The sequence below is a fragment of the Ochotona curzoniae genome, unplaced genomic scaffold (assembly GCF_017591425.1).
Source record: "Ochotona curzoniae isolate NIBS_2020 unplaced genomic scaffold, NIBS_Ocur_1.0 contig_2469, whole genome shotgun sequence".
Taxonomy (NCBI): Eukaryota; Metazoa; Chordata; class Mammalia; order Lagomorpha; family Ochotonidae; genus Ochotona; species Ochotona curzoniae.
The window spans coordinates 812,339-824,932 of record NW_024465471.1 but is presented as its reverse complement, the minus strand read 5'-3'; the positions used below and the strand labels follow the sequence as shown (position 1 = coordinate 824,932).

Genomic DNA, 12,594 nt, shown 5'->3' with positions numbered 1-12,594 from the left:
TATCCTAGTTATTTGCTTCTCTATTGATGATATTTATAAAGCCTTTGATTTTGAAGTAAAAGCACTTGCACACACAGTGTCCATTGTCTGAGTATTCCATTGTCGCTCATTTTTGTGGCTTCATTTTTTAGTCCCATGTTTCTAGTACAGGATTAACAATGGGCGTGTTCCTGTCAGGACCGGAAGTTCTGCTAACAGTGGACAATGATGCATTCTTCCACACGGAGGTCTTTAGGTTGATTTTACCCTATAGACAATCTAGTGGCCAAATGCGAGCCTTCTCCTTTCTCCAGGTCTTTCACTCCCAGAAGTCCCAGAAGGACATTGCTGCCCTTGGTCCTTCTGCTCCCAGCTTAGTCCCAGTACCTGCTGCTCATGGCCAGCAGCTCGCTGGGCCCTTCAGAAAGCCCCTTCCTGCCATGAGCCAGCACAGAACTCAATTGATTCTACATACTTAAGGCTCTCTCAGCAAGGCCTATACTACTACTTATCTTTGTTTTTCATTTTTGAGACGGACACTCCCACCTGCTGATTCACTATCCAAACACCCACAGCAACCATGGCCAAAGCCAGGAGCTGGGAACTGAATCTGCTTCTCCCAAATGGATAACATTTGAGCAGAACTCAAACCTAGGCACTCGCTGTGGGATGTGGGCAATCAGGCACATCCTGCCCACCGTGCCCAGCACCTAGTCCGATCTTTGCTTCTGAAGCAAGCTTCATACCCTTGCTGGCCTCCTCGCCAACATAAGGGGCTGATGCCCAGTCAGTTAAGGTTGCTACGTGGACTACAGGCAGTAACTGACACCTTAAGTCACGGGTACACACAGAGAGCTCAAGGGCCATTTGCTTGTGTGCTCTCGCCACGTGCACAGCTTGGAGATCTGGCTGTCACCTCCCTCCCCTCCCCAGCAGAGAGGCCACGGGTATAACAGCACGACACAGCTGCTTTATTTTACAAAAGGTGAAAACCCAGGCCCTGGGACATGAGCAATGTCAAGGGACAGAAAGGATGGACAGGCCAGGGGTCCCCCCATGGCAGCCCTCCCCGGAGCCTCCCTTTCTGTCTGCAGCCTACCTGAGGCCCTCCAGGGGGAGGGCGCCTGCAGAAAGGGGCCATCACTCGCTGCTGTCCCTGAAGAGGTTGTGAAAAACTAGGTCAAAGGGCCTTGTGGCCCTCCCACTCACCACACAGCTACTTGCCCCCTCCTGACATCAGCCTGGGGAGACAACAGCCGAAGGCCAGAAGGAAAGAAGCTCCTCCAGAAGCTTCCTCCTCCTTTCTCAGTCATGTGGGAGGAGCCGCCGAGTTCAGTGTCCACAGAGGGGCACCTAGTAAGGCCTGAAACCTATCTGTCTAATAGTCACATGTGAGCTAAAAGCATCACTCCATCCGCCAGTCCCAGCTGCGGGGTAAGGAGCCGAAAGGCAGCCCTGAGAGCCAACTGGGCTGCAGCAGGGGCCCCCACAGCCTGGGAGGCCCAAGAGGAGGCCAGGGCCAGGTGCTGGACAGGTGGGGCCTATCTGCCGGGCTGTAGATGATGGTGCAGCTGCTCAGCCTGGGTCTTCAGGTGCTGGAATTCCTCCTGAATGAAGTCCGTCAGGGCCTTGCGCATCTCCACCTGTGGACAAGGGCACGGCTGGCCTGCACCTTTCGGGGTGCTCAGCCGAGGGGGTGCTGGGCGGCAGGGTGGGCTGAGACTCACGGCTGACTTGTTCTCTGCACGAAGCCGCTCAAGCACAGGCAGTGCACTGAAGGGCTTTCCGATCAGCACGGTGATTTTCTGTGCAGGACAAGGAGTAGGGCAGCTGTTCATCACTGCAGCCCTAGCAAGTCCTGGCCGTGGCACGCTGCATCTCCCTCTTGAAAGTGAGCTGCTAGCTGCCACAGCGTCCCAAGGCCACCCTACTCCCAGGGGCCGTTTTGGAAATGACTTTGTCTGTCCTGTTCCCAGAGTCCACGTCTATCCCAGGCTCACAAATCCCTGCCCCGGTAGCCCCTGGCCAGGCCCACGTGAGCTCCACGGCGCTTGGGCGACAGGATGGACGCATCAAGGCAGGCCGGCAGGCCCTGCTCACCTGCCCGAAGCGGGGAAAGTAGGGTGGGCCATTAGGGAGCACGTCATTCATTCCTGTAGTGCAGGAGACAGAGGGCAGACATGGGGAGCTGCAGGGCACTCTCCCAGGGACTCGGGAGGGGCACCCCCGCTGCCAACTCACCAACATGCCACAACGGCAGGATGATGGGGTTCAGATGACACTCAGCAATCAGGCGCCCAATCCCTAGGAGGAGGTGAGACAGAAACGGCACCCAATTACACCCAGCTCCCCTGGGTGGCTGTCCTTCTCTTGGCACGGGTCTCCCTTCTGGTGGTCTCCAACACACCCAGCCACAGGAAACACTGAGGAGCCTCTAGGGAAAGCTCCACCACGGGGATGGCCACGGCCAGGGCCCACAGTGCTTACCCCACTTGAAACGCATGAACTCGGAGCTCATGTTCACTTTGCCTGTGAGAGAGCACAGAGCAGACTCAGCAGCAACTCCCAGCCACGCGGAGGGCAGCCCAGCCAGCCCCACTGACCTTCTGGGAAGATGTGCACCCAGTCCCCGTGGTTGAGCTTCTCCAAGATGAAGTCCATCCCCTTCTGGTAGACGCCGTCCCCTGCAGAACAAAGGCCCCTCACCGTGGCACCCTTCCTGGGGCAGGCAGTTTCCCGGCCCAGTGCCACGGCCCCAGCATACCGTGACACTAACTTCCTGTGTTCCCCAGCAAAGCCGTGGGGCCTCCAGCTGAGGGCAGGCATTCAGCTTAGCAACTAAGATCCAGCCTGCCCATGTCCCATCTCAGTGTCCCGGCGGGGACCTGGTCTCCGGCTGCTCCCTTCAGCTTCCTGCAGTGCACATCATGGGAGACAGTAGCAACGGCTCTGCCACCCACATGCGACCCTTAGAGCTAGTTCCCAGGTCCCAGCTCGTCTCTGGCTGGGCTGCTGCAGCCATCTGGGGAGTGAAACAGCAAAGAGGGCTTTGCCATCTGTTCTCTCCCTCTACTTCTCACTTTTTAATTTTCTTAAGATATTTATTTTTATTTGAAAGGTAGAATAACAGAGAAAGAAGGAGACAGAGATCTTCCATCTGCTGGCTACTTCCCCAAGTGTTAGCAATGGCCAGAGCTGAGCCAATCCGAAGCCAGGAGCCAGAAGCCAGGAGCTCTTCCAGGTCTCCCACGTGGGTGCAGATCCTGAGGTTTTGGGCCGTCCTCCACTGCTTTCCCAGGCCAAAAGCAGGGAGCTGGATGGGAAGTGGAGCAACTGGGACTCAACTGGCACCCATATGAGATGCCAGCTTCACAAGTTGAGGATGACCCTGCTGCACCACAGTATCAGTTTCTTGAATATTTTGTCTTTTTGTTTTGTCTTGTTTTCATCATTTTCCCCTCAAATATTTTTAAGAATTTTTAAATCTTGAAGTTTCCGTCACATACACGGTACCATCATTTCTAACCGTCTCCTGAAACCTGAATTCACAGTCCCTCCACCTACCTACGACTTTCCCTTCCAACAACTCAGCCACACACACCCATGTCCCCTCCACACTGTCACACATCCAAAGATCTCACTCACAGTCACCTTCCTATGGTTCCTGGGTGCCCTGACAAGCCCACTCACAGTAACGGGGCACCTCAGGGAGCCCCAGGAGTGTGGGCAGAACCAAGCCCCTGCCCCAGGCCCTCACCTCTCTCATCCCTCCTCACTCCTGCCTCTTCTCAGTGCTCCCCTGAGACCAGAGTCTCCCTTAGGTAGATCTGTTGGGGACTGGGGCACATTCAGTGCACCACACAGTACTCTCAAAAGCTTGGCAGAAATGTAAATTGGCTAGACTGAAGCAAAGGGGAGTTCAACTGCCCCTAAAGCTAGCAACCTCCCACCCTGGGGACACTCTGCCCACTACACAGAAGTCATGCAGCGTGCTGGCTCAGCACTTGAAGTCACATGGCTGTAATTACTACGTAGTCATGACCTCACAGATGGATAGGAGCCTACCCAGGTCTGCCTATTGTGACCACCTGGAGAGCAAACCAGTGAATGGAAGATGTCTCTGTGACTCTGCCTTTCAAATAAAAATAAGCTTAAAAAAAAAAAAACTTCGAGAAACACTTCCTAATCCTCAGCTTTTGTGAACACTTAAAAAAAAAGTATTTAGGGCCCAGTGTAATGTCTCAGAGACTAAATTCCCACCTTGCATATGTCAGGATCCCATTTGGCCACTGTTTTGTGCCCCAGCTGCTCCACTTCCCATCCAGCTCCCTGCCTGTGGCCTGGGAAAGCAGTGGAGGACGGCCCAAAGCCTTGGGACCCTGCACCCGTGTGGGAGACCCGGAAGAGATTCCTGGCTCCTGTGCTTGAATCAGCTGAGCTCTAGCTGTTGTGGCCACCTGGGGAGTGAACCAGTGGACAGAAGATATTTGTCTCTCCTTTTCTTTCTTTCTTTTCAAAATTTTTATTGGAAAGTCCAATGTACAGAGAAGAGAGACAGAGATCTTCATTTCGTTGATTCATTCCCCAAGTGGCTACAATGGCTGGAGCTGCGCCGATCCAAAGCCAGCAGCCAGGAGCCTCTTCCGGGTCTCCCATGTAGACACAGGGTCCCAAGGCTTTGGGCCGTCCTCCACTGCTTTCCCAAGCCACAGGCAGGGGGCTGGATGGGAAGTGGAGCTGCCGGGATTAGAACCGGCAACCATATGGAATCCCGGTGCATGCAAGGCAAAGACGTTAGCTGCTAGGCCACCGCCCCAAGCCTGTCTCTCCTTTTCATAAATCTGATCTACCTGTGCAATAAAAATAAATAAAATATTTTTAAATGTATTTCTTTATTTGTGAGGCACAGTTACAGAGAGCAAGAGAGAGACAGAGAGATCTTCTATCCGCTAGTTCACTCCCCAAGTGAATGCAACAACAAACAGGGCAGGACCAGAAGAAAGCAGGAGCCTAGAACTCCAGCCAGTCTCCCCCTGGGTGACAAGCGGCCAGAGATGTGCACTGCTGTTCACTGCCTTTCTGACACGCACCAGCAGGGAGGAGGGTCAGAAGCAAAACAGCCTGCACTTAGACTATTACTCAGGGGATGCCAGTACTACAAACAGCACCTCACCCAGTGTGCCACAACAGCAGCGTGTTTGTGTAAAAGCAGTAATACCTGGCTATCATGTTGCAAGCCTATGCCTGGGGAAAAGGGCAAATTTGGAGGAAGACAGCAGCCAAGACAGGGAGTCTGAGAAACAAGTGCTCCCTGCCCGCTTCTGTCACTGGAAAGGCCTCGTACACAGCATCCCCCCAAAAGTGGCCGGGGGAAGATCCTGAGGGCACTGGGGGAGGCGCGGAAGGGTGGCAGGGGTAGATGGCAAAGTCCCCACCATCCCACAATGCCCCTTTCACAGGTTTCCAGTGACACGAGTGACTCCCACGCAAGAGCAGCACTGTCCTGTGGGTGTCTCCTGCCCTCTCTCGTTCCTCATACTTGCCTCGTCATGTCCTGTCAAGCCACAGCAAGCTGACCCATGTCAGCTCTGTGCCTCTGTGTGCAGAAACGCCAGCCTGGGCTGCAGCGCTCTCTGCCCTCCCTCCGCCCTCTGATACCTCATGCGTGTGTCCGGCCTTCGGACGTGCTTAAGTCTTGACCTCCTAAGAGGTCTCAGATCACTCACCCCCGCCTTCGTTTCCCCAGAAGCCAAACTCTCTGTCCTTGCTACTGCCGTCACAAGGGAATGACACCAGCATGCCGCAGTGTGTGTGTGTGGGGGGGTGTCTCAGCCCCTGCAGCCTGGCCTCCTAGACTACGCGGCACGTGGGGGTCTCAAAGCCACGGCCGAGGCCATTAGCCTCTTGAGCCCAGCTCACCTCGGCACACAGGCACACACTTGCCCAAGCTGAAGAAGCGGGAGTGCAGCTCCTTCGTGAAGCAAATGTCTGCTGCCGCGGGTGTCCTAGGGGGAAGATGCAGTCAGACCGCCCCATCAGTACAGCATACCCGCCCCCAGCCCCTCCTGGCCTGCCCAACGCCGCCTCACCAGCGCATGAGCTGCAGGTTCCAGATGTGGCGCAGCTTCAGGATGCCTGCGGAAGTGGATGAAAGGCTGCAGATGGAGCCCGCTCATCCCACCGTACTGCAGAGACAGGGCCCAAGGGTAGCGCTGCCACATCTCCCGGCCTCCTTCCCCTCTAGCCACTCCTGCTGATGTCACCAAGGCCTGGGCCTGGGCCGCCTGGGCAGCAGAGGAGCCCTCTTTCAGGCCTGCTACCACCCACCGGGACATGCTCCAGGCCATTCTTCACCCAGAGGTCTGAGTGGGCCTCAGGGTGTCAGGCGGAAGTCCCTGGCAACCCTTCCCACTGTGCAGTGGGCAGAGCAGGTGTTTCTACAGGAGGCAATGAGGCTTGTAAATGGGGGCTGGCTGAAGAATACCAAGCACCCAGGGGTAATGCTGGGAGATTCCCAGGTCTTCCAGCCAGGTCTCCTAAGGCCCACAGAGTGCAGCCCAAATAGATGCTTTGGAAGGCCTGCGGGCACAGCACAGCAGCTGCTCTCCAGCCGTTGCCTCCTTCCGTCTGCAGACCACAGCACACAGGTACCCTTCACTGCCCTCCCCGAGGGCAGGGGGCTGGCAAGACACTCCACAAACACGAGTGCCACGCTTCAGCTTTTGCCTGGCCAGGCCTGGCCTCTCCATGCCCAGCGGTGGCACGTACCCCATAGATGAGGATCGTCCATGCAGGACTGATGGTTGGAGACAGTGATGAGGGGCGTGGCGGGCCCCCGGTTCTCGATCAGCTCGTACAGGACCTCCTTGTTGTGCACACTGAGATGGTTCATGTACTCTACCGGGAGAGGACACCGTCAACCCGCTTCTTCCCACCAGGCAGGCACCCTGCCCGTGCCCCCACGCTCCCCAAATCCCAACTCTGTTCAGGCGTGGGGACCCGAGACAGGCCCGGACTCCGCCTTGGGCCCACTCACTAGTCCAGAAGCAGCTGTAGGTGCCCACCAGGCCCATGACGACACTGCTGGCCAGGGTCCAGGTGAGCCGCGGCACCGCCGGAAACGGCCACTTCACGTGCAAGGGCATGGCGCCCTGCCTGCCCGTCCCCGCCCCCAGACGCCCGCCGCAGCCCGGGCTCCGGCTGCCTCTGGGCTTTGAAGCACGTCAGCGAGGCGGCACTGACAGGTTCGCGCTCAGGGGCACTCAACCAAAGTCACCGCGGCTCACACCGCGGCCGAGCCTGGCCCGCGCTGGCCGGGAGGGCCGCCAGCGGGCTCGGAGCGCCTGCGCGCCGGCGCACGCTCCCTACGCCGGAAAGCGGGCCGCTCAGCGCCGGCTCCTGCCGGATGTCGCGAAACGCGTCGGGGCGCTTGACGGCGGCGGGGCGGGGCCGCGGGCCTCACCCCGGCTCCCAGGCCTCACCCCGGCTCCCAGGCCTCACCCCGGCTCCGCCCTCTCTCTAGTGGCTCCCCGGTTCGAGGCCGCCAGCAGCAGCACTACCGGTTTCTGTTCAGTCATGAGCTGAGCATCAGAATATGGAGAAGTCACTCGAAGTCTAAGATGCCCTTATTTGACTTCCACCTTTTTTCAAAAAAAAAAAGGTTTACTTATTTTTATCAGTAAGATACAGACAGAGGAGGAGAGACAGAGAGGAAGATCTTCCATCCGCTAGTTCACTCCCCAAGTGGCTCCAATGGCCACAGCTGAGCCGGTCCAAAGCAAGGGGCAAGGAGCATCCTCTGCGTCTCCCATGCAATGGCAGCATCCCAAGGCTTTGGGCCGCACTCGACCGCGTTCCCAGGCCACAGGCAGGGAGCAGGACGGGAAGTGGAGCAGCTGAGACATGAACTGACACCCATACGGGATCCCGGTACATGCAAGGTGAGAACTTTAACCACTAGGCTTCTGCACCGGGTTCCCTTTATTTTTTACTAGTTTAAATTGGCATGACAGAATCTCACGTTTGGCCCTTATGTAATGACTCAATGGCTAAAGTTCTCGCCTTGAACACACCAGGATCCCATATGGGCGCCGGTTCTAATCCCGGCTGCTCCACTTCCCATCCAGCTCTCTGCTTGTGGCCTGGGAAAGCAGTGGAGGACGGCCCAAAGCCTTAGGACCCTGCACCCGCGTGGGAGACCTGAAAGAGGCTCCTGGCTTTGGATGGGCTGAGCTTCTGCTGTTGGCCACTTGGGTAGTGAACCAACAGATGGAAAATAAAGTTTTTCTCTGCCTCTCCTTTACTCTGTAAATCTGATCTGCCTCTCAAAATGAATAAGATAAGTAAAATATTTAAAAAGAAAGAAAAGGAAGGGAAAAAAGGAAATAATGGCAATCTTCTGCCATGGCCAACACTCGGGGAGTGAATTAGCGGACAAGAGCGGCTGTCGCATCACTGTCACTCTGTCTCTTCCTCTCTGCCACTTTGCCTTTGGAGGAAGTCTTTTTCTTTTTTAAAGATTTGTTTATTTTTATTGGAAAGTCATATATATATACACACACACAGAGGAGGAGAGACAGAGAGGAAGATTGTCCTCCTGCTGATTCACTCCCCAAGTGAGCGCACTGGCCGGTGCTGCGCCGATCCGAAGCCAGGATCCAGGAACTTCCTCCAGGTCTCCCACACGGGTGCAGGCTCCCAATGCCTTGGGCCGTCCTCGACTGCTTTCCCAGGCCACAAGCGGAGAGCTGGATGGGAAGTGGAGTTGCTAGGACTAGAACCGGTGCTCATATGGGATCCAGGCACGTTCAAAGTGAGGACCTCAGAGGCTAGACCACTGCACCGGGCCTGTAAGTAAGTAAATCTTTCTAAAAAGAATTCACCATTTTGCAACACCTTCATATAATTCTTTTGTTTGTTTGTTTGTTTGTTTCCATTTTTTAATATATTTTTCACAATCTTTACATAGTTAATTGTGTAAAAAGGTTCAAGGACTACAGGACAGTGGGTAAGACTACTATTTCCACATTGTTTTTTTTCATATATCTGAGATAAAGGGGGAGATAGAGAGAGAAGCCCCACCCAGTCTCCCACCCTCCCCAGGTCCCTGATGTGGGGCGTGCTCCGACGGTCTTGCTTGCTCAAGTGGTTTTGAGAGTTCAACAGTTATGAATTGCTGCCAGTCTCGCCACTCCAAGCACGATGAGATCGCTGAAGAATCCACTGATTGACATAGTCCATCATAGAGTCTCCGTTTGCCCAGGTTTTCACTGCCAACAGATAGCTGAGGTGGTTGATTGACTTGTTCTGTCCTCTGCCTCTTCATGGTTAGGGTTCTGAGTCTGGCAGTTCGACTGGGGGATCCCCAAAGAAACTTCATCTGAGGTGTTCCCAGGCCAGATTCTTGTATGTACTAGCAAGTACAGGGCCCGGCACAGTCCATTGCTCCATTCAGCTGGTGGTTGCACTTGCTGGATTGGTTCTGCTTCCATCCCTGTCTTCCACTGGACCCAATGGGTGTTGCAGTCCAGCCTGGTTCTGCCCAGCACACACTCAGCCCTCACATAAACCAGTGGGAGCTGCAGCCTAGTCAGAGCGACCCACAATAACCCCCACCAGGCCTGCCCCCTGCCCTGGTTTGCCAGTATGTGCAACAGACTAGTACAGTCTGTCTCACATCCCATTTGGCTCTCGTACATGCCAATGGGTATTAAAGCTTTGTTCCATCTAACCAGCTCCACTATCCAGCCCTCACGCATGTTGTTGAGTGCCTCTCTGTCTAGCCACCCCAGCCTCTGTCCTGGTTTTCATGCCCCCGTGGGAGTGGGAACCCAAGAGGGAGGAGCCACTATTTCCCTTCTAGGCCACTCCCACTCCCAGATTATGCACTCTCCAGGTAGTTCTGTGGTTTGACAGAATTAGCCCCCAGTGCCAGCTTCTGCCAGCTGATGCTACGACTAAGCCCAAACAACCCTCACCCACTCTAATTTTGCTTGCACCAGTAGGAATAATCAGCCCAGCCTGGCTTTTCCCTGATTTAGTCCACATGAGGCCCACTGGTGTTGTAGCCCTGCCTGGTCTGGTCTGCCTCCATCCCAGCTCATGCTCTCCAGGGGTGTAGCAGTCCAGCAAGGGAACCTCCACCCCTTATTCCCCCTGCTGGCTCTGCCCCCTCCTACCCTGGTTCTCATGTGTGCTGATACAGATCACCTCACCTTGGCATTCTGTATTGTGCACTGGTTTTTGTCGTGACTGAACCTGGCTCAACCCACACTCTGTTCTGGTGCTCCTATGCACCAGTGGATGATGTGAACTGGTTCATCCTGGTCTGCTCCCGACCCATGCCAAATGTATGCCAGTGGGTAACTTCCCACGGCCTGTTTCCTATCATGTTTCTTGCACTTACCTGCAGGGTCTGTGTCCTGCCAGAGGAGTTGCCCAGGCTCCTCCCAGTGCCAGATTTCGGGCATACCAGGAGGTCCATGAGCCAGCCCTACTCAGTTCACCTCCTGTCCTAGCAGGAACAGTGGCCTCTCCTGACTGGCCTTCAACCCAATCTGGTTCTTGCTGTTGGATGTTTCAACCCAGCCATGGCTCGTCCATCCCACATACAGCTCACACATGGCTCAGTAGACACTGAAACCTAGCCTAGTCTGTCCCACATCTACCCTGGTCTTCCAGAGCACCAGAAGGTGTTGGAGTCTAACCCGGCTTAATGCATCCTGTCGCAACCCACACTTGTGCCAAGGGAGACTATAGCCATATCCTGATCAGAACGCAGCCCCCATTCTAGCCACGTGCTCCTTGGTGGAAATCTCAACCCAGCTAGGGTGTCCCCTTAGCTCCCCAACCGGGCCTGTTCCAAGCCATAGATTACATGCATGCCAGTGGTGGCTCTGACTCAGCTTGGCACAGCCCCACACCCATCCCAACCCCTGCCTTAGACACTGTGGCTTAGCGTCCTTGGCTCTTGCAGACCAGTAGGTGCAAGAGCCTAGCTCGGCATGACCTGTGCTCCATCCTGATTTCTAGTTTCACTTGTGAGCTAAGGTTTGCTCAGTGCTGCCCGGTACACCCTGTTCCATTACCATTTCACACTTTGGCCAGCCATTGGGGCTACTTTGTCCAGCTCGTCTGCCCCAGGTCTGGACCACATGTTCAGCAGCTGGAGTTATGACTCACCAGGGGAGTTTCCCAAGTTCCTCCACTTGATCCCCTCCCAGACCCAGTTCTCATACATGCCATTGGGTTTTAGGCCAGTGTCCAGCGTAGTCTGGCCTTCCATTTAGCCTTATATGAGCTGGTCATGAACATTGCAGCCCGCGCACTCCACACCCTATTCAGGATGCACATTCAGGTGCTGCTGCCTTGACCAGTCCAGACTGTTGTGGGTTCCTTAACCTGTGAGTGATGGCAGGCTCCTTGGTCCCACCTAGCTTAGTCCATCACCACCGTATCTCTTGAACTAACCTGTGGGGCTAGAATTTCCACAGGGTTTGGCCCACACATCCCCCACGGAATCTACCCCGGATATGGTTCTCTAGCGTGCTACTTAATGTCATGGCCCTGCCCAATGTGACCCGTTTCCTGATCCATTATCATGTCAGGTAACAGGATATGATCCTGCTAGACGAGCTCCGAGCTCCAGCTCCGAGCCTTAGCTTTTGCATGGACTGGTGTTCGGTGATTACAAGTTCTACACAGTATTTAATGGAGTTTGGTATATCAGTCTTATCTATAAAGATCATCTGGTCCCTGTCCTGTAAATGCCAGGTCTCAGTACCCTCCCTTACCTTCAAAGGAAAAGTTACTCTGTGATTGGGAGTCTTCAGGATTGATTTGAGAAAAACAGCAGCACAGTGGGCTCAACATGGAGCTACCTAAGCAGCAATTCAAAGCCCCTGAACTCCAGAGCAGACCTCCAGGAGGCCAGCAGGTGGAGCCTGACACCAAATGGCACACTGGCCACCCAGGGACAGGTCACTGCAAGAACATGGTAGCTGGAATCGGAGCTCCGAGCACTGAGACGATCCCACCAGCAGGCTGCTGAAAGCTTAAATCCTCAGGTCCCAAGCTCTCCCCCTCCCCAGTCCCGTCCACTGTACCATGATGGCGGCGGGTGGGGCCTGGGCCCGCCCAGTCCTCCAGACATCCCCCCCTCGGTGTACTTGGTGTACTCACCGTGAAGGGAGCAGTCTCTGGAGTTCAGGCAGACCCAGGGACAGGTCACCGTGTGGACACGGTGGCTGGAATCAGGACTCCAAGCATGGAGAGGATCCTGGCCTGGCACCCATCAGCAGCCAAGCTTCATATAATTCTTTGAAAATACCTATATATGGGCTGGTGCTATAGCTCAACTGGCTAATCCTCAGCCTGAAAGCACCATATGGACACTGATTCGTGTCCTGGCTACTCTACTTCTGATCCAGCTCCCTGTTTATAGCCTGAGAAAGTAGTAGTGGATGCCCCAAGTCCTTGGGACCCTTTACCCATGTGGGAGACCCTGAAGACGCTTCTGGCTCCTGGCTTCCAATTGGCCCAGCTCCCATCCAGCCCCCTGCCTATGTGCCTGAGAAAGCAGTGGAGGATGGCCCAAGTCTTTGGGCTCCTGTACCC

At 55.2% G+C, this 12,594-nt stretch overlaps 1 protein-coding gene across 2 annotated transcripts; it reads right to left on the bottom strand.

The window, feature by feature from the left end:
* Positions 1-929: 929 nt before the first annotated feature.
* Positions 930-7,295, bottom strand: TAFAZZIN (tafazzin, phospholipid-lysophospholipid transacylase). 2 transcript variants are annotated; one of them, XM_040974626.1, is made up of 10 exons: positions 7,016-7,295; positions 6,748-6,876; positions 6,069-6,114; positions 5,899-5,984; positions 2,583-2,663; positions 2,467-2,508; positions 2,221-2,283; positions 2,080-2,132; positions 1,707-1,784; positions 930-1,622 (listed from the first exon to the last, which is right to left on the bottom strand). In XM_040974626.1, the coding sequence occupies exons 1-10, from the start codon at positions 7,122-7,124 to the stop codon at positions 1,521-1,523; spliced, it is 789 nt and encodes a 262-aa protein (XP_040830560.1). In that variant the 5' UTR covers positions 7,125-7,295; the 3' UTR covers positions 930-1,520. The 2 variants fall into 2 exon arrangements, with proteins under 2 accessions (XP_040830560.1, XP_040830562.1); XM_040974628.1 differs by lacking the exon at positions 2,467-2,508.
* Between the last annotated feature and the right edge of the window lie 5,299 nt (positions 7,296-12,594).

Coding starts and splice junctions, on each gene's coding strand:
- TAFAZZIN (XM_040974626.1), bottom strand. CDS start 7,124: ATGCCCTTGCACGTGAAGTGGCCGTTTCCGGCGGTGCCGCGGCTCACC. Junction 6,877..7,015: donor CTACAGCTGCTTCTGGACTA/GTGAGTGGGCCC, acceptor CTCTCCCGGTAG/AGTACATGAACCATCTCAGT. Junction 1,623..1,706: donor GTGCAGAGAACAAGTCAGCC/GTGAGTCTCAGC, acceptor CCTTGTCCACAG/GTGGAGATGCGCAAGGCCCT.